General features: G+C 35.2%; 1 protein-coding gene across 2 annotated transcripts in view; it reads right to left on the bottom strand.

Moving 5' to 3' along the window:
• Positions 1 to 22227, bottom strand: part of hob (bridge-like lipid transfer protein family member hobbit) — a 64843-nt gene that overhangs the window by 5586 nt on the left and 37030 nt on the right. For both annotated transcript variants that reach the window (XM_071590795.1, XM_071590796.1), the window contains exons 18-36: positions 21050 to 21211; positions 19339 to 19539; positions 17166 to 17359; positions 16400 to 16536; positions 14508 to 14728; positions 13348 to 13490; positions 11104 to 11493; positions 10675 to 10797; positions 9385 to 9685; positions 7099 to 7308; positions 6192 to 6367; positions 5511 to 5714; positions 4009 to 4166; positions 3649 to 3766; positions 2681 to 2913; positions 2446 to 2593; positions 2264 to 2357; positions 448 to 659; positions 143 to 355 (exon numbers count right to left, since the gene is read on the bottom strand). In XM_071590795.1, coding sequence (XP_071446896.1) covers positions 143 to 355; positions 448 to 659; positions 2264 to 2357; positions 2446 to 2593; positions 2681 to 2913; positions 3649 to 3766; positions 4009 to 4166; positions 5511 to 5714; positions 6192 to 6367; positions 7099 to 7308; positions 9385 to 9685; positions 10675 to 10797; positions 11104 to 11493; positions 13348 to 13490; positions 14508 to 14728; positions 16400 to 16536; positions 17166 to 17359; positions 19339 to 19539; positions 21050 to 21211 — 3638 coding nt within the window. The remainder of the gene's footprint in view (positions 1 to 142; positions 356 to 447; positions 660 to 2263; positions 2358 to 2445; positions 2594 to 2680; positions 2914 to 3648; positions 3767 to 4008; positions 4167 to 5510; positions 5715 to 6191; positions 6368 to 7098; positions 7309 to 9384; positions 9686 to 10674; positions 10798 to 11103; positions 11494 to 13347; positions 13491 to 14507; positions 14729 to 16399; positions 16537 to 17165; positions 17360 to 19338; positions 19540 to 21049; positions 21212 to 22227) is intronic.

Below are 22227 nucleotides of genomic sequence, written 5' to 3'. Positions count from 1 at the left end.
AGGTGGTTATGGGACTGATTGTTTACCTAAGACATTTAAAATTTTTCAGATACCTGGGAGTGTCCTAACATTGAGTCCAGCGGTGGGCAAGTTTTAAACTAGGTAAATGTAACTATATATAAATTAATGCAAGGAGACTTACTTGAGACAAAATAACTCTCCGACTATCACTCTTCATTGCCAAAAGAAGGTCAAGCCAAGTCCATGTAACATTGTGGTATTCAAGAGTTGGAATAACTAAAGAAAAGTCTCTTATATCCCTGAGGTTCTTCTCTTTCTCTCCTTTGTAGCTGACTCTCACAGGAACTTCTGGGATTTTGATGTAAATGAAGAGCTTATTTTTTTCAGCCCTTTCCTATGAATGGCAACATTAAAGTAAACAAATTACTTACACTAAGTACCAAAAAATTATCACTATATATTATTATACACTCAACTACAAATTACCTTCATTTTTTCAACATCATCTTTCTGCTCAATGCTGACATAGAAGTTTGTTTCTTTTCCACCCTTCTTCCCTCCTCCCTTCCCCCCTTTCCGACCTTTGTTGTGACCAGATGAACTCTCGCCTTCCAACTCATCATCACCATCAATATTTTCTGGGTCCCTTTCAGGAAAACAGAATTTGAACATTGTGTTGAAGAACTGCTTTGTGAGAGCTGGAAGATAAATACGATGATTTTACAATTGATGCAATTCATAGCATGCACATTTAATTAATTCATCAAAACATTTCAAACACAATTTTGAAAGGATGTTGGCCCTACACAAACCTTCCCTCTTTACCCTGCTTGATGCAAGCACCAATAAGCATTTTAAAAAACTGCTATAGCTGACAAATGAAAAAATATCTTATCTTAGGCCTGAAATCCCCAAGAAATTTATAATGTGATACTGGCATGTTTCTCATTTGTTCATAGAAGCATGTTTAAAAGGGTATAACATAATGTTGGGTCCTAACGAAGGCATTAGCTAATATAAGAGCTGACTTGATAACAGTGTCAAAACAATCTCACAATTAGTACTGATAAACAATGGTGATTATGACAAATATCAGATACTGATTTAAAGGGAATTCACAGAAAAAATATTTCAGAAACATATCATATATTTGTCTAAAACATTAAACAACAGATTGATAGACATTTAAAGCGAACAGATACTCAAAGTTTTTTTTCTTTTTGTCATCAACTCAAAAGTTGGTTTCATACATTAGGGTAAAGCTAACAGTGTACCCGCCCTATAGAGCACATGAACTTAACACATTAGTATAGCGGGTCAAGTTCCACTACAGGTAAGTTGTCAGCAAGATCTAGATGATAAAAATAACAAATTTGGTTCATCTGAGAAATAAACCAAGGCCCACAGATTAGCAGTTAAAGGTATTACCCACTAGGCTACCACTGCCCCAGTTGTACAGAAAAAAATGAAAATGAACCACCGAAGCTTAAAAAGAAAACAAAGTAACAATTTCATAGCTATTCCCTTCAACTTAAAAAAAGGCAAATTTATCATGCAGCATATAGAGCAACCATTTACAATGTAAGTAATTCAATTGCTCTACTAATGAAAAATTTTGAAAATGCTAGGCATTATGAAATTTTTTTCATGTCAGATAATATTCTGCTTTACTATCATTCAGTGTGTAGTCCAAGATGATCTTAAATATAACAAGCTAATGTTTCAGGAAAAGATCTTCAAAATGTGAATGTAACTAATACATTCTATGAAATGTCAAGGTGCTAGCTCCTAAAATTTTTAAATGTGTTTAATACCATGTATTATTTAACAAATTGTAATTATGTTTTTCTGTAATTTAATTTTCCCTTTTTCATAGAACAGGTTAATACACCACCATATTTTGGAATCTGTATAAGTTTTACAAAACTGAATAATACCATACCCCAAATCCTGTTCCATATCTCCATGTACCATTAAAAACATGATTACTTTATACGACCAATATTCAGTGTATGCAATGATAAAACTGATTATATCACAATGGCAGCTTATAAAACAATAAAGGCAGCTTATATCACAATGTGTGATTCTCATCTCTTATTATTTCCATACAAATATTAAGCTTTTGGTTTCATACGGCTCATTTGATGCATATTGCATGGCAGTTTCACTGCTTTGGTGATGGTAAAAGTTATCGCAGCAACAAATAAAATGAAATGCATACACATAAAAATGTAGTTTTAATGTAAAATTGAATTAAATAATTATTTATGCATTAACAGAGGATTTATTATGAGCTCACCAATAGTCATTGGAACTACATTGATTTCAAAGTGTTCCTTAACAGAAATTCCTCCAACTGGTGCTTTCTCACGGCAATAAACTCTCACTGCTCGCTGGAATGTAAATTCAAGAGACTTATTTAAATTACCCCTTGAAGTAAGGAAGAACTATGTCAAATTACATGAAAATTAGCATATATACCTTGCGATCAACAGGCATATTACTTTGGATTTCCGTTGGGCATAAAACTTCCCTGTAAACTTGATGAGGAAGCAAATTCAGCATACGAACATAACCAAGTTCTAACAGATGATCAACAGAATCATCACTTTTAGATATTTTTGTGTATCTGAAAGAGGTCAAAATACTATTAAAAATATCCAGAATGAATTATGGCTAATAATAATTACAGATTTATCTTCACTTGTGTACTTACAAAAAGTTACTGAGAACTAGATCAGCTATTCCCAGTTGGCCATCAGCTTCTGTCAACCTCCATTGAGCATGTTTAAAGCATATTTCATTGGCCCTCACTGTATAAACTGGTTTCTCCCCTTGAGTGGTAGCCATTTGCTTCTGATTGGCTGTTAATTGGGTCTCTTTGTGGCAAGAAATCATCATGTCCAACTCCTCACTCTGAGAGTTCAGCAATTCTTTGCACTCATAAACCTTATGGTTAGATGAAACAAAATCATTGCAACTGATAACTGGATAAATAACTTCATGAATGGTGTTTTATTCTTAAGGTTTACAGATGTGTTAATTTCAAAGCACTGGAGATTCTCAATTCAGTGTCTTTAAATTATAAAGTTTCCATATAATCTTTCACTCAACATATTCATGTGTATGCAATGCCATTACCATCTGCTACACCTAAAATTGAATATTGAATGAGAAATTTCTTATGTGTAAGGTGTTAGGCCATGTTGGCTAGCATCACGGTAATAATAATTATTTTTCAGGTTCCTACCTACATAAAATAGAAGCCACTTTTCGGAGATAAACTATACTTAAACCATAAGTTTTTCCCATATCCCCGGTGCCTGATATTATTAATTTGGGCAGGTCAAATTATGGTTGGTCCAGTTTATAATGCAAGACAAAAAATGTGGCATTTTAAAAATTATAACTATAATTCTGGCTTTTTCTTGCCTTTAACAAAGTTTTTCATTCTCCATACAGAAATGTTAGCAAGGAGAAATATATTTCATCACATAAGTAAATACATTTGGCCATAGAGTATTATATCAAATCATGATAATTGTTTCAAAGCATACCTATGTTGAGAACCAAGAATTCTACAATATTTCAAAGTAAAACACTTGAAAATTTCCTGTTTTCTTGGTCAATATGTTAATTATGAACTATACATCGAAGAAACCACTACATGAAAGAGTTTCCGACCTGTTTCTCAAGGTCTTCCATCTCAGCCAATCGCTCTTCATTGCAAGACTCATCAGTCAAGGCTCTCTGTACCATGTATGTTTCTTTCTCTAACCGCCTCAGCTTGGAAAGTAATGATCTGAAAACAAAATGCTTCAGGGTGTCAAAATCATTTGTATGCACACAATGTTATAAACAGACAAAAAACAGGGTTGAAAAGTACACAGAGTGCAGGCAGTGCAGCTAAGAGTTATCATGTTGGAGACCCCAAATACTTCCCCTTGTTACTTTTTTAAATCACACAGAGGTAAGTGAGGGTAGTAAAGGCAGGACTGGGTAAGTTAGGTAACCTATGCCATTAGCTCTTTTATCTTAACTTACCTAACTTGATTTTGCACCTGTTGAATGGGTCTCCTTTGGTCTTCAACAGAATGCAACTGCAGTTGGAACCTCATTCTCTGCAACCTCTCGTAAGCTTCCTTGCGGCGTGGTTCAACATACAGCAACAAATTGTTCACAATGTCCAAGATCATAGCATACTGTAGGGCAAAAAATAATATATAAATCAAACAAACTGATGAAACTTCACAGGCCTGGAAATTTGCATATGTGCCTGACTCTTACCACACTCATAACAGTATTAACCACATTATTTTACATACAGACTCTTCAGCATATGTATAGAAAACAACCATAAAAGTCGGCATGTACTATTATAAAAAGAGTACAATCACAAAAAGGCATTGATGATATTTTGATTTCAGTAGCAATATTGACAAGGAAATGGAAATACCACTCAAATATTAAATGAATTTGGGTCTGTCTTTGGCTGTTTCTATTCATGGCAAAACACTAGAGAACTAGCACATCTCATCGGCGGATATTTTTGAATTTAGTAAAATTTATTTTCATTTTTCAAATATACTTCAAGAGAAAATTCAGTACTCATACCTATCATCAATTTTCTTTCCCCTAAATAATATGACTTTTAAAAAATTATCAAGAATCCAGTATGCATGGATGTGCATAAACAAAATGAGATATGCACTGAAAACAATTATTATGATAAAAGTCTGAATAGTGGATAAAAACAGGAAGAGATCTTCATAACTGAGGGAAATTATTGATGGAATGAAATCAAATAATTTCTAACAAGCCCCTCACAACCTCAAGACGCATTAATCATCATTTCCATGAATTATTAAAATTATTTTCATAGATACATTTTCAATAATATATGAGCAGTGAAATTTATTCATTAAAAATAATTTAATTTCAGTTAATAAATAGTGTTGTGAGGTGATATTTACCAATTATGACTATTTTTCATGAAGGCATCCAGGGATATTTGTGGATGCACTCTGAAATCTTGCAAACGCAATGTGGACACATATCATTATGGTCATTCACACCGGGCTTTGCATATAGGCACAAACTCATAACGAGATAGGCAGAGCTCAAAAGCACGTCCTGCTTGTCTTCACTTCTGAACTAAGAAAAGGAAGCACAGTAGAGGGGGAGTAGACATTAGTATATATTCTCCATCACTAAGGAATACTCTACAGTGCCAGCAAATGTTCATCTACGCTACCTACCTACAGCTTACTTTCTTTTGATACTATTTGCAACTACTGTAAGATACACAGAGCAGGTCAATGTTTGCCAATGCATGCTGGCAAATTTTTGCCATCAATGGCATGAACATGGAACCAGCTTTATTGTAATGGAAAAATTCAACCTAAATGGAATAAACTCTAAGTCAGGGCTCCTAAGTTGGGATTTCACCTAAGCATTAACGTTAACACATTTCAAGAAACCAATATCAACTGCTATACTATCTATATATATAATGAAAAAATTGGAAAAAATATACCCATTCGAACCTGCAAAGAATTGGTGCACACATCAAGATCATGGTGCATCAGAGTGAACGCATCCACAGCTCTCTCCCGACGCTCCCATGGCCCAACAATTCCCTCCTCTGATGGAGGCAAAGGCACCTCTTGAACAGCAGCCGGATCAATGCTGCTTTCTCCATACCCCGCATAGAAGAACTCACATTTGCAACGGGATACAATGCGTTGTAGCTATAAAATAAAGGAATGCCTGAGCTTCAGTTTATATTTAGATTAGGTTACAAATTAAATATATATAGATTAGAATATATACAGTACAATAGGTGCTTGCACACAAGTGTACATTCAATTTGAACATAAAAGTTAGGCCTTATAAATCAATAAATTAACACTTTTTTTCCATTTAACTTTTGGTATCACAAAAATTTACACTTCCAGCACTTGAAAAAAATAATTTATGGGTTTAAAAGTAGCTCAGAAACAATGGAACAAAGAGAAACAAAAAGAGAAAAGTATGATATCATCAAGGATTAAAAACCTTAGGAAGTAATCTTCATTTGCATTGTAGGTGAGCAGTATCATTTAACCTGAATCAAATGAGACAACTAAATCAAATGACAAGTTGCTCCAGTTTTAAAATTACTCTCCACTCATAAATATTTGCTTACAGTAGTAAGAAACAAAATATGAGCACATTTCTTAACTCACCTGAACAGGAGAATTCTCCCCTTCCTCATAGCTTATACCACCAACTGTCTCACTGACAACTCCACCCACAGACTGACCACTGCCCACCAAGTGAGGCACATCAGGAAGATCAGCTATGACTCGAGTGCCATCCTCCTTCTGTTCAATATTGTCCACAGTGAGCCACATTATGTTTTCTGGTTTGGAAAAATATCAATAATCATATGAGGAACATATACATCTCTTAAAATCTAAAACAAAAACATCAAAATGGCTAAGTAAAAATAACAATAGAAAATGAAAAGCTTTCCCATCACATAAGGAAGTTAAAGCACAATAAATACAAAGAAGTTACCCACTTAACTATCCTCAAGAGAATAACCTCGGTACCATACAACAAAGGAAGACTGACACACAGCACCCAACACATTTGAGTAATGAAATATGTAATATTGTGGTATTGACTTTTGCAAATCATTCATCACAAATAACACTGATTTTCAAGTCTCTCGATTTTAGTGAAAGAAGTAATAATCTCCTTTAATACTTTTTTGTAACTCTAATGAATGTGTGACTATCAGCATTTTCCTTTCATACATATAATACAGGCATAGTTTGACAATACACTTAAGAAAGAATGTATTCTGCAGTATTCAGGACCATAACTGCCATGATTTTATTCTAAGCATGGAAACTTTCATGACAATATGTTACAATCGGCCTGGAATTGAACAGCAACCTTGGACAACATTGGATACTGGCATGATATATCAATCCTCCAAGCTGAAGGGAGTACATGACCCAAAGAGAAACAGTAGGGAAGGAAGAAGCAATGGCATAGCTCAGCCTTAATTTTTCAGCAACAGAACTATTATCTCATTTTCTTTCATGTACTAAAAGATTTGGACTATATGCTAGGGCTACCAACCATCCAGGGTATCGTTTTCTCCGGCTGAGACTGTGGCATAATACTGCATGCATTCAAGGGAACCAACCCATGTCGTCTTGGAAACAAGAGTTCGATCCTTCCAAACAGGACGATGTATCCTCTGAAGTATCTGAGCCTTGGCAGCACTCAATATCACATATCCTTTGGTTTCACAACCCTTCAATAATACTTGGCTGTTGACAAGCTCAACTATATTGGGTTAAGAAATACCTAAATTATTACAGCATACAGTCAAACCCACTCATCTAGCTCAACTTAACCATAGCAATGAAAAAAGATGTCCCAGAGACATGATCTATTACAAAAACTTATAAAAAAAAAGACAGTATAGCGACATTAAAAGTCATGGATTCTTGGCCAAAATACACTATTTTATGATTCCATAACCAAATTTGACAACTCAAGCAGGAAAATTATAAAATGAGACATGTATACTTGCTAGCATATTACTATTTAAAAACAAGTCCAAATCTTATGTCTTCAGCCTTATTTCATGCATACCAAGTCCTTATTACATTTTATCATCCAATTGTGCATTGAATGTGAAATCTATGAGCTGTTGAACAAAATCTTTTAAATTTACTATAATAAACAAACCACATTTATTAATCTAAAGGTCAGTTTAATAGGTGAGGGTAGATCTTCCCCCATACTAAACCCAATATCATGAGAAATGCACGCATTTAGGAGTGGGGAGGGGCAGTTCCTTTCCCAGGAAGACCCATCCCATCTGGTACCTGAAAAATCACACAGCTTGGGTGAAGCTAAGGGTGCTCGGAGGCAACCTGTGGAATCAAAACCAGGTCCTCCAGTCAGTAGCCCAGCACTACACCCTACTGGACTAACATGTTACCTTATTTTATAATAGTTTAAGTAAGCAAGATAGCAATGTCATAAATTATAAGAACCTCTTGAATATAGATAGTTAAAGAACCCAGTAGTGCCCTGAATAGCTGAAACATTTTTTTATACAAAGCAGTTATTGTTTTAGCAATACAAAACACCCAATGGCATCTTAAAAAGTCAATTTTAAGTACTTTAGTATGTATACGCATTCCTTTTCAATAATTCTAATCATTATACATAAACTGAATCAGGAAAACAATGTTTATGTGAAAACTCTTTAAAGATCTTTTACCATGGCTAAGTCATCACAAAATTTTCAAAAACCCAGCAAAGACAATAACTCCCAAATGAACCAGAATTTCAACAACATTCCACAGAAGAAAGCTATAAACTATGCCTCATCATTGTAATAAACTGACATGAAGATGATTAAAGTAAACCTTTCCAAAATGAATTTAAGAATTAAGGCTTTACTTGAAAAATCAAAGTTTTAAACCTAAATAATTATTTTTTTAAATTTAACTTGCAAAACATGAAATGAGATAAACACTATAAGATGTAAGCTACACATTTCAGTTTTATTTCTCGTTTTTCTAAGCTACTTAGTTCTTGAATTCCTAAAATCCACTTGTGATAGATACTAATATTCAACATTTTAAAACCATTTTGTTTGGATCATATTTGCTATGGAGAGAAGATAATAGTTAGGCCTGGTTGTGGGATTAGAAAAGCAGAGAATAGATTTTTTATTATATTTATATATGGTGATGTATTATAGCTTTCAAGGACCATGACCAACTTTTCCCAAGTAAATCACAGCTAAATATATATTATACCTAGTTTTAATGCTCAGCTAAAGAATTAATGGTACATTGGGGTACATAAGAGAATAATTTTGTTTATTGATTTTTTTCTGTGCCCATAAGATGGTAACACTTATCCCAGGAGTTTCCCAAGCATTCTTAACTAAATCCTCAAAAGCCATTTAAATGAAATGTACACAATTCACTTAAGTACCCTTTTATGAGTGAGGAATAATGAAAATGAAATGTTTAAAGAAACTAACCTTTAAGGAACACACTAAAAAGTAAAAATAAGCGTAATAATCAGATATAAATTAATACATTTTGCATTTTTAAAACGGGTTATCAAAGAAATTTGCTCATGAAGTAACAATCAGAGCATCTAAAGTTTACATGAATTTACATTCTATATTAAAAAAAACAAATTTGAAATTTTATACTGATTTAATTCAGTTTTCTTATCTAATTTTTTCATGCCTTCCTGGATGTTATTTGCATCACATGAGAGAGCGTCAATTATAATATTTTTGAAGCCGTGCTACATCAGATTATAAATTATATTCTCAGTTACTCTTAATGTCAATCAAAAACCAACTTAACAGCTAAAAATACATACTAAGCCAGTTTTTGTGCAGAACATCATCCTCTTGACAGGCTGCCAAACCTTGAAGTGAATGGTATTCTCTCGCTCGAGTTGCAGCACTTGTTGCTGCAGCTGTGGATGTAGTGGAGGTAGAGGATGATGCTGAAGAAGCAACAGGAGTTGCTGCATCATCTGTTGTTGTTGATGAAAGGTCATCACTAAACACTAATGACTTGTTTTCAGCTTCAGCAATAAGCTGCTGCAGCATTGTTGCAGCATGGCCTGACTGCAGCTTGGTCATTGGAGAAGGACTTGCTGTGCTGGATGGAGGAGGCTGGAAGAAAGTGAAAGCAGAATTCCTCCTTGAAATATCAAATGACTCGCGCATGCATGAGTGGGGGACTTGAAAATATTTGTTGAAGTGATAATTAAAGCTAAGTACAGCCACCTGCACAAATAGGCCTAATATTCAGGAGATTTAACTATTTTCAGTTGGTTCCGAATAAAATTGTATCACTTCCACCATTCTTGAATGAAAAGTGACGAGTTATTCATATTTGATAAAAACCATAAACCCAGTTATTAAACCCAAGGTCAGTTTGGTAGGTGACGGTAGAGTTCACCCAATACTAATCTCCATGGCGTGTGAAATCCACACATCAGGGTAGGAGAGTAGTTCCTTTCCCTGAGTGCTGGTTATGGCTTCCCAGGAAGATCTGGTACTCAAAAAATCACATAGCTTGGGTAGAACTGCAGGTGCCCAGAGAGGCTAGCCCGGGAATCGAACCAAGGCCCTTCAGTAGGTGGTCCAAACCCTGGACTACCACGACCCACCATAATTGATAATATAATTAAATTATATTAATATTTTATGGAATAAGGTAACAAATAAATTCTATAAGGAGAAGAAGAAAGAAGTCTAATGAAAAGTCTAAAAAGAAAATTAGGTTTCTTTATTGGACACATTTTGAAACACAATGGCCTGATAAATACTATAGTTGTGGGGAAAGTAAATTGAAAAAGTTGGGTAGATATGAAGATCTCCTTCTATAAATAGGGTACATGAAAATTCCTTTATGAGGTAGAATGATATGCAAAACAACTAAGAAGATGAGCCAAAATAAAGAACCACAAAGACATGAAGAGATTAGTTGACTTAGGAAGTAAGTGGAAAGCTGCAAACCAATCTAAAAACTGATGACCAGTGATGTTGAATAATATTGAATACTGAAATAATATCCTGAGCCTAAAACATAATTCAGTTTCTTTTCCATTTAATATTTACAAAACAAAATTTAATTTAATATAAATTAATATGTTTACCTGAAGAGAAGCATTTGGTGATGTCACTTGTGGCTCAGTAGCTCTTGTCCGTGATTTCATTGGTGTTGAGGTTTCACCTCGAAACCCTTTCAGTGCTTCTGTAGAAAGGTTTTTCTTCATTTGCTGAGAATTTAAATATCATAGAATGCTTTAATAAAATTTATCTCAGTGATGGAGCAAAAAAGTACGTAAAATCATCTATTTACGCTGGCATAAATTCATTTCTAGCATTTAAATGATATTTGTATGAACAAAAGATATTTATGTTTTGCAGAATTGATTGAGCTGTTCACAATTAATATTAATAGTTTTCACAAACCATAAAAAAACTATTTCTGTTCAGTAGACAATGCATAACCTAATCAACAAAATACATACCAATAATTATTAGAATCACCATTTTTTTAGGAATATAGAATCAGTCCCTACCTTTGTTTTAACGAAAGTATCAAACAGGGCAAATGCCACATCCCTGTTACTCTTTGTCCATGCCCCTTTCAAATCGTACACCACAAGTCGATGGATTGGTGTGTCACCTTGGTTCAGCCCTTCTCCACCAACGCTTGCTCCCTGAGCAGCAGACGAGGATGTGGCAGGAGGACAGGATGATACACCAGGGGCAACACTCCCAGGAGGCAAGACACCCGAGCCTGCCACGCCATCAGCACCACGACTACTTGGGATACCTGATGAAGCTTGCAATGCTGCTGGTGGGACACCAACAGCTCCGGGGACAATTAGGGTAGCCTCACGGCCATATGATACCTTTGCAACACTTAGGCAGTAGCACTTCTCAACAGGCTGCCTCAGGGAAACATGCTGGAAAGTAAATGAGACAAAAAAGTTGAAGGTCATAATGGTGAAGACTGTCCTAGGCATTACTTCATATATTCACACACACACAGTTTTTTAAAGATTTATCACAAATTATATATTGTAAGCCCACTGCCATCTTGGACAGAATAAATAGGATAGTTGCATTCTTCTAAAATATAACACATCAGCCTGAAATTGGTCTGATAATTTTCAATTTTCAAGGTGTTGAAAATTGAAACCTGTATTATTTTTCAGCTCAAAGAAAACTAACCCTGAAAAACAACTAATATAGATTCAATGCAATGAACAATGACTTATTCCATCCAATCAGGCATTCAAACAATCTCACAATGATGAAAACCAAAAACATCATGCTCATGCAAGCCAGATGTATTAATTATTATTAAAAATACACATGTGCTAATAGACATTGTCAGGTGGCACACAAGTCCCAAATAATTGCAAAAGATAATACATAAAACCAGACAAACACAAATCTCTTTAACAAAACAAGTGAATCCTCATCCCATTTACAACCCTATTGCAATATCTAGAGGCAGATTCTGTAGATCACTGCTTGCAATATCATATCACGAAATTTCACCTCACCAATTTTTTTCCCCCAAAAGGGAATATTATTCATGGAAGGATGGAAAATTACCATAATGGAGCCCTATCCTCCAAGACATTTGCCACAGATAATTCATGGTAGGTTGTAGGATCATTAACATGATCATGGAAGAGTGGCTAAGTGGTGGTTTTCCCAGCCTTTCATGGAAAATTCAGCTTGATATTCCAAATTAGTGGTGAGGATTGATCTTATTGACAATAGTTTTTCCTGAAGAAATGGACAGCATCATCCTTGCATCCTGATATACTTGTTTCAATATTTATGTACTCTCCTACTACATCTCCAGAATTACTTTATTGCCTTTTAAAATTCTAAAAGTAATATACATAAATATATATACTAGATACATAAATATGTACATAACATTTAAAAATCGACTTTCAAAATAAAAAGAGCACTTAGAATTAGAGAGACAAGGTGACAAACTTTAGGAATTTTTGATTTCTGAAAATATATCTCCCATCATGAACTTTTTGTGAAGAATGATGTTATTTACACAAATTTATCGTTTACATTGTACATTACAGATCAAATAAGAGTAAGGAAAGCAGAAGTTTGTACTGGGTACCACGCTGGAAAAGATAAAAAATGGCCAACTATTTACCATAGAATGTAATTTGCAATTCATTCTAGTGATATGAAGGTATACAATTGCATTATGACAATGACCAAGTTCCAAGTTTTTCCATTATTTTCCAATGCATTTAATGGCACCAAAGAAGATGTTCTACCGGACAACTTGGACAGAGAATGTGATGAACTGAAGGCTACATAGGATTCCAATAAGCAAATTAAATGTCAATGAGAAAATGAAAGTTAAAACACTATTTCGAGAAGCTTCAGAGTGCGTTTGAGCTCAAAGGTGAAATATTTTTACCATGAAACTTATTCCCTTATGTCATTTTGATCAATCATCACTGAAGGCTGACTTGCATCTTAATCACATTAATGCAAAAGTCTTGGCATACAACATGTCTTAATTTTCCAGAAAAGCATATCTAGCTCATTGACTACAGCAATGTTCATACACATTTTTAAAAATATATTAAAATAAATTTTTCAAGACAAACTTACTATATACAGGTATCATTCACTTGCCTCAGAAGTTTTTTTTTGCTAGAATGACAGCTTTAAATCCCTCACAGCCTCACATTTGGCACCATTTTCAACTCAGACCAATACAGTATGTCCATAATAATTCAAAATAATTAACCAATATATTTCACCTCTTTCCCTGGATCCTCTTGAAGAGCACTTTGAAGCCAGATCTCAGCATCATTTAGCTCACAATTCATGTACATGATTGACCACTCAGCTCTGGGTCTATGCTTGAGTCCATCATCAATTGGTACCAGAGAAAGAATATGCTCTGCACAGAAAAAAACCAGAGTGCAAATATTAATGCAAAATAAAATGCATCATAGTGTCCATTAATAATCCTAATTGTAAGCTAAATTAATTATGACAGTCATTTATCCTCACAATCCATTTGTCAGGATGAAAGAGATGAAGGGCAAAGAGAACCACTCCTTAGTTCACCCTGGTCTGTAGTATACATCTCTAGGGTTCCATTTTTAGTGCAATTCCCCCTTCAAGATCCTCAATGGTTTCCAGAAGCTTTTCAAATCTAGAGATTTTTATTTTATGTTCATGTGTGTGTATCTTCATGTTATGCATGTATTGATGTGAATAAATAATTTATTTAAAAATGGGGTAAAATTTGTTGTGACTGAAATGTACCCCATTCCATGAAACTGCTAATTTAAAAGTGTGGCCAATTAGTGGTGCAGTCACTAACTGCACCACTAACTGATTTCTAGGTCACTGTAGGTCACTAACTGCACCACTACATTTTTTTCTAAATTTTCCGTGGGCACTCATGGGAACCTTACCAGGTAAGTCAATTTTCAAACTACTGGATGACCAATATTTTTCTGCTCTGCCTTTACTCCTCATAAATGTAGGCTATTAATTTCAATAACTTCTATAATGTATTTGTGTCATGTACTGGGACATTTATTCAAAGCTTCCTAATGTAAAAAACATACATGTACATCCATATTTCATATTATAAAGTAAGGGATTAATGTGTAAATGTATGCATTTACACATAAATTTTGCATGTAGCCACAACATTTAGATGTTGGTGCAATATTTGCTGCTCTGGATATGAACCTTAGTATTATGATGTACTATAATATTACATAAACAGATGCAATTAAGGCCAGAGAAAGGTATAACACCACCAAGAGTCTGGCACACAATCAGAAGATTTGGTGAACCAACATTTGGCCATCAGTTGCTCTAATTTTTAGAATATACCGGGATCATGTGGTCAGTGAAGGCAAATACCAAAGGAAACCCTCTGGAGGATAGTTATATTCACCAGAGCTACATGACACTCTTCCTCCAACTAATTCAAAGCCACGCTGCATCGCAAAGGACATCCAGTAGCAAACTTGAAACCTGTGGAGTGAGAGGGAAAGGTGGATCCGTCGATAGTGACGGCTCAACTGGGGCTTCCTTGGGCGTAAATTTTTGAAGAGTGCTCCTCTTCGGGTGGGACGTGTGACTCCTGAGAGAATGAGCTTGAGGTTCTCAAACCACCTGTGAATCCAAACACAAAAGGCACATGAATGTGGAGCAATAAAATACCTTAAGAACAATAAAAAATACACTACAGAGTCCTCCATCTTTAAAGTAATATCTAGGTTTTATGATAAGAGAATCAATGGTTCCCCTTATTACCTTCCTAGTGAAGATAGCCAACCTTCTATTTATAAATTACACTAATTCTTGAGTAATTCATTTTCTAATACATATACTTCCAATTAATGTTTCACCTTATTTTTATGCTTTAATTTCATTCTTACTTTTTTAGCCTGAACTGAGTGGTGCTTCATTTACTTTTCAGATGTTAGTAGCTTTTGTTTATTTAAGCTAGAGTGCCACCAACTTCTTATCAAAATTAAGGCTATGAACATACTTTTCTGGCCACTAGTAAGCAGTCAGAAAATTAGGTCCCAATAATATCGTTTTAGAACCTAGGGTATGAATTATCGACGCTGTATCTCTGTGCACATACCCCCAAGGCAAGAAATAATCACAGATAACACTACCCAAGTAATGGCATTATTACATTAGTTTTTATAATAATGGCAAAAACCATTTGAAATATGTTTGAACTGGTTTCTAAGACAAGGGATGAAGGGGTCACTGGTGCCTCAATATCAGTGCCCAGGTCAGGAATCCCAATCACAGGTACAGGGTGTGTTCCAAAACTAATACAATTAAATTTCCTGCACCGCTCCTATTGGTCAGAGTGGGATCGAATCACTTGGAGTAGGTGGGGGGGGGCTTTGCTAAGCTTTGCTGCTAAACTGTTCTTAGTGCTCTATAAGCTGTAGAAGCAGTAGGACGTTTGTTATTGTAAACCTTTACGTGCTGTGTCATGAAAAAAATGGAATCGACGATCGAGCAACGTTACGCGATTACTAAATTTTGTACTCTTGAGGAGACTAACAAAATTATTCATGAGACTTACGGGGACTCTGCTCGGTCTTACTCACAAGTTTCAAGGTGGTTAAAGACCTTTAAGGAAAGCCAGGAAGAGGTTCAGGACAAACAATGCTCTGGGCGGCCATCAACCAGCAACCGACAACAATGTAGCTTGTGTTCAACAATTGTTGGACTCTGACCATCGATTGAGTATCAAGATGGTTGCCAATGAACTCAACTTGTCGTCTACCATAGTGTTTGGCATTGTTACTGAAGATTTAGTGATAAGGAAAGTGTGCACCAAGCTCGTGCTTATGGCATGCCAAATGCACTACGAGTCCGCAGGTTCCTCGGCAAACACCAGGTGCCAATGCTGCCCATCCCCCCTATAGTCCTGACTTTGCTCTAGCAGACTTCTTTTTGTTCCATCGGATTAGGGTAGCCCTGAAAGGAAGCCACTTTTCGTCCGTATAAGAGATCTTCCAGGAAGGATGTCTGAATTCATATCTCTGATTCTTTATGACACCTTCACTTGATTTCCTCAAGCAGCAAATATTTTTTCTTCTTGTGATAATGCAAAACCATCTGTATAATAAAAATGCCCAAATAGCACACACTGAGCCACCTCATCCATCTGAATAGCCAGCCCAATTACCCAATTCCATCACCACTGACTCACTGGAAAATATATATCTTAGAAATATAAAGAGGCAAAAAAAACCTTAAATTGACCTTTACTCATCAAATAGCGACTGAACTCTAGCAAAAGTGACTGCTTACCTAAGAGTACTTCCATACAAAAGAACTATAGGTCCATCAATTTCTGCTCCACCACCTGATCCAACAACTGGTTTTGTTTCCAGTGAAATACTGAGATTGACATTTTGAGAGCGGAAGGCACGGAAAGAATCATGCTCCTAAAAGAAAGAAAGTGATTAGTCAAGTAATTCATACTTCTTAAAGTTGATTAATAGACTAGGGATAGTAGTTGAAACTATCTTTCCCCTCTGATGTCTCTCAAATTGACTTAAGCTTTAATGGGTGGTAGTGCACACTCAGGATGTCATTGTAATGAGCACTTATGCACCGAATTTTATCCCATGTCAGTATAATTTTAATCACTACCCTCTAGATTTGTTCCCCTCCCCTTTCTCTTTATTATTTTTTTCTACATCCATCACAGGAATCAATCGGTACATTGTCTTCCTAGGTGAAGGTAGCATTCAACTCTTACTCAGCTGTGCAGTATGTCAAATTCAATCATCAGGGCAAGCAGGTCAATCCATTTGTCTGTACTGCTGCTATCTTTTCAGAGAGTTTTGATATCTATTAAATCATGGCAGGTTGAGTTTAAGTGTGCAAAGTTATCAACAGGATTTGAACCTTTGGTCAGAAGCTGAAATCTCTAACCAAGGTACCATATCCCCCACACCATTTCAGTCATACAAAACTTTTTCAAGTCTAGTCAAGGAAATATTTTTGCAGTAACCCCACAAAAAAGCACAAATGGACCCTTATCAAAAGAGAATTGTGGAGCATAGATTACCTGATTGCTTGAGTATTCAGGCAAACGATCTGGGGCACATGGCAGGACAGAATGGTGGTCCTTGGGATCAGCAAGACAGACCCAACCAAGCTTCAGAGTCAGGCGAAGATTAGGTAGATGGAGGAGTCTGCAATCATCATACTTGGAAGCTGTACGCACATAAACATCAAGGTCTCCTTTGAATACAAATTTTGCTGAAAGAGAAATAATCATTAATACATATTAAATCATATCTTTAATATATTCTAAATAATACATCAAAAACATGCCATTATATTATTTTAGCACGGCTACAGTACGCTTGCAAGATGTCTCTTCCTGAGTAAATCACATCCATATAATTAATAACCATTTTAAAGAGGTTTCAACAAAAGCTCTTAAGTGCCATTGGCTGACTATCAGCTTAAGAGTACACCATAACTAAAATTTTAAAACCAATTATATTTTGGTTAGATGGTATCTATGATGATGGTATGGTATTTTGTACTAGTGTATGTGTTGAAGGACGCATGTTTTTGTTATTTTTATCATTAATTTTTATCCTTTTCATAGAGTATAAATCTTACTATTATTTTGGCATGGATTTGTTGGCAGGTCATTAACCCAAAATTTATCTCAAAATCATTATTCACCATACAAATAATTTTTCAGGGTGAAGCGACAAAAAAGCTTCATAATTGGTCTTCTTCTGAATTGGCATTAATGTGCTCTGATGTACTTTTTTCAATAAGCAACCGCATCCATATTATACTACAATAATTTTGATTCCTTTTCCATCCACCCAAATTAAGCATTTGGGCTTGAATAATCAGAATACATTTTCCACGCTCCTGTGTTTAAGGATGCATTTGTTTCTTGTAAAATAATTTATTGGGGACTCAAGATGAAGGCAGTTTCTTTGTAATAGCCAAGAGATTTCTGTGAGGTTCTCTCTCAGGACATTTGTGGTTGAATCAATGCATTCTCAAGTTAGTACGTCCTTTCACATTGTAAGTTAGAATCCAGGACTCTAAAATAGAAGTTAAAAATAATTCATAAGAACACATAGATGAATTATTGGAAAATTATTTGTTACTGCCACGTGATAATCAAAATCACGACATGGATGATGGCTTGAGTAGAAGAATCTGAAGGTTTAAGTGGATTAAAATTCATATAAGTAATATTTTGGTATAGAGTGATACACAATACTGATGATATGAGCATATGCAAGTATACACTGATACCATTCAGCAAATGGAGTATACTGTTATCTCGAAAGGCTGTGATACCTTGGAGTCCTAACATTTTATATTTATTTACACTGAAATACTTGGACTCAAGCATGTGCCGTCACTGTACATAAACTCGACGGCAAAGAAATTTGTTTTTCACCCCAACACTTGTATATAAATAGGGAACAAACAGGTATTTTGAGCAGTTCCTAGCATCCTTTAAAAAACTTTCACCAAAATCAAGAAACAGATACCAGAAACAGAGATGAAACCATTTATCCTATTTTTAAAAAGAAACATGCCTCATCAAGGGACCAACATTTTTGCCATTCTGGGCAGACAATTGCTGCATCATATAATGGCTCACCAAAATGATATCAAGGAAACATTTTGAAATTTATTCATCTCATCAATAATTTAAGAATTTACACACTAGTTAATGAAATGTATGACTCTTGTGCTAAATTTTAACCCATGATTGAAGAAAAAAAATAATGCTCCACTCCAAAAATCAATATATAATCATCTCTGAACTGTCATTAGCATACTATAATCAATATGCCGAAGGACCGAAGAAGTATATTTTATCAAATTATCAAAACAATAGGAGAACAACATATCAACAAAAAGTTTCCTTGGCCTAAATCTAAACCTAGTTCTATACATATGAAGTAACCAACTGTAACATCCTATTAATTCAAGGCAATTGAAATTTGCAAAATGAAACCTCAGCATCAATACTGGAAATTGGCTCTCAATCCTTGTCAAAAGAAATACTTCTTTGTATCAAAATTTCAAATATTTGTAGGGACATGGGTCCATGATTATGCTCAAGTTACTGACTAATCCTACCCATTTCCTGCAGTTTCATTTGATTCCCCTATTAAAGTTATGATAAATCTTGAATATGAAGAATATTTTTACAGTAAAGTTTTAGATTCATGAAGACATTTTATTACCATTGGTCCAATCCATGACAACATCCGTCCAAGTAACTTCCATTTCTTCCGTGGTATTATATGGATCCAGTGATGCATGCAGGAAGACAGTAAGTTGCTGAACACTCATGGTAAGTCTTCCATGCAGAATGAGTCTAGCTTTGTCCCAAAACGGTAGAGGTCGACTAGGATCTCTAGATGGACTCATTATTTTCTCAAAACCTGCAAATAAAATTTTAAATAGCAGTTGAATATTAAGAATGGGTCTGTGAGGTGATGCAAAATTTATCAGTGATTAATAGGGATGTACACACTTTACTCCAGTCAGCAATCATATAGTTCACAGAATTTTCTCAAAATTGAATTTATTTAGCATAGTGCACCATAAAATGATCATAATTATTAGAATTCCAATAAATCTTGTTGAATCTCATACTAGCAGAAGTCATTCCGAAAATACAACTAATAAAAGATGTAGTTTCTCTTCTTCTCTACCTGTGCATCAGACTACCACTGTCAACATGGTAATTAAAGGCACTAACACATGTATCAATTAAAGCAGTCTCAATCATTTTAAAAATCCTAGATAGTTCTTCAACCATCAAGAAAGAGTGGTAGTCCAGTGGGTAGAGTCCTGGGCCACTGACCAGAGAGTCCAGGTGATGCCTCTGGGTACCCTCAGTTTCACCTAAACTGTGTGTTTTTCCAGGTGCCAGATCTTCCAGGCCGAAGGGAAAGGAACTGGCCTCCCTAATGTATGAATTTCACATGCTGCTGGGCTCAGTAAAGGGTGAGCTTTGATCGTATCTATCAAACCAACCCCTTCCCCTATGTTGATAACTGTTGTCTTAATCAAAAATAATAACATTCATAAAATTATACAAATGAACCAAAACTATGAGAAATATCCAAAAATCTGAACCGAGCATAATACATCTGTTCTATAGAGGGAGGGGGAATACCAAAACTTTTCAAGTTTTCACCTGTGAAGGTACCCTTTTGAACATGCAATTTTCCTCCTTTCTATGAAAACCTTCACAATATAAATCTTTCCCTTTCCCATGATAATTTCTCAAAACAAGAAAAGGGATGAAAGAGGAAGAAACGATCTACAAATAGGACCTTTTTTCAATAGGAGAAAATGGAGATTATGCTCTGGCATTACCTTAGCCATGGAAATATTTTTTTAACATTTTTATCTGATCTCTTTATTTTGACTTAAGAGACATTCAACCAGCAATTGGTTACCTGCTAGGTAGAAGTCTGAATACGTTGGCAAAGGATGATAAAGTAACAAGTACGAAAAATTCTCAAAGCCAAAATACTTTACGAAAGCGTCATTTTTCTGCCAAGAGAACAAGTTATCTTTGAGGTGGATCAATAACAGTATCAAAGGAAGTAGGGGACAGAAAAGAATATCTAATAATTGGTGGCTAAAATGTGGTTATAGATTTCCATGACTTCTCTTGGGTATTTACTCATGTTTTTTACATAGATATACTGCCATTTTATCATTTACTTCCTTCTTTTCCACAACTTTGCATCTCCTAAATAAGAAATGAGGTATGAAAATTTCTTAACTACCATTTCGGTCAGTTTCCTCAAAAGATTCAGACATTCCATCTTGAGAACAATTTATATTCATAACTGATCCATGCTTGTATTTCTGTAATTCAGCAAAGTAACAAAATGCATAAGATTATGGACAGATCACCTAAGTATAAATACTTACTCAGATTGCACTGGGCAATGACAGGCTCCCAGCATGGGCCAAAGGCATAGCGAAACTGCTCCACATCACAGCTGAAGTCATGATAGAATTTGAGGGAAGTCATACCACGTTCAATTGTAGTCATTTTACCCCCACCAAGGTCAACTGTGCATGTTCTCCTAGCTATAAGGTCGATAACAGGCTCCAATGAGTAATTGATACTTGGAGAATTTGTTGAAATGCTTTATGTTTTCTCAAATTAGAAATCTAATGATTTTTTCAATGTGGGTATGCATATGTAAAATATTCAAGAACCATTTATGAAAATGAAGCAGCAACAATTGGTGAAGTTCTTTAAAAAAACAGTATTGGTACTTCTTTTTTTTTTAGAAGAGCACAGATAAATTTAGTCTACTCTTTTCTTTCTTATTGAATAATTTATTTATTCTTTAAAATATAGAGATGTCACAAAATAGTTCAATATTTTCAACAATTTATCATACATGTAAATGCAAGTACCATTGCTAGAGACCTAAAGTTAAATTTTGTTAAATGTGGATTATGAAGTACGAGGGAAAAATAAGGTCCAAATCGCTATAACTAATCGAATGTCAAGCTAACATTGAAACTCATAAGCGCACCGACTCCCAGCATGCCTCGAGAGTTAAACGACACCATTCGCATTGGTACTGTTGCAGTGTCCTGCTTACAGTGTCAGTTCAAAATGTTTAAAACAATTTATCAGCCAACTCAATGAGAAATACCTTCAGTGGTTCATTTTTTGGACAGCAAAGCAAATTTCAGCTGCAGAAATTCATTAACAGATAAGTGAAGTGTATGGCATCAATACGATGAGTGACAGCAAAGTGCATCAGTGGGAGAGAGCTTAAAAGGATGGATGGGAAAATATCCATGATGAACTGCGATCAGGCCGGCCATCAGCGATCACAGAAAATTTGGCCAATAATAAGATTCGTGAAGATCGGATTGACCACCCAACATATAGTCCAGACTTGGCAAAGACAGATTTTCAATTGTTCCGCTACCTAAATGAGTTTCTCAGAGGCAAGCGCTTCACCACAGATGATGAGGTGAAAGGAGCAGTAAGACTACTTATCCTCACACGCGGTAGACTTCTATGACTTTGGCATACAAAAGCTTGTAAAACGTTAAGACAAATGTTTGAACAAAAATGGAAA

Source organism: Hetaerina americana, unplaced genomic scaffold, assembly GCF_022747635.1.
Source record: "Hetaerina americana unplaced genomic scaffold, ioHetAmer1.1.p SCAF_4, whole genome shotgun sequence".
Taxonomy (NCBI): domain Eukaryota; kingdom Metazoa; phylum Arthropoda; class Insecta; order Odonata; family Calopterygidae; genus Hetaerina; species Hetaerina americana.
This window is presented reverse-complemented; position numbering and strand designations above follow the sequence as displayed.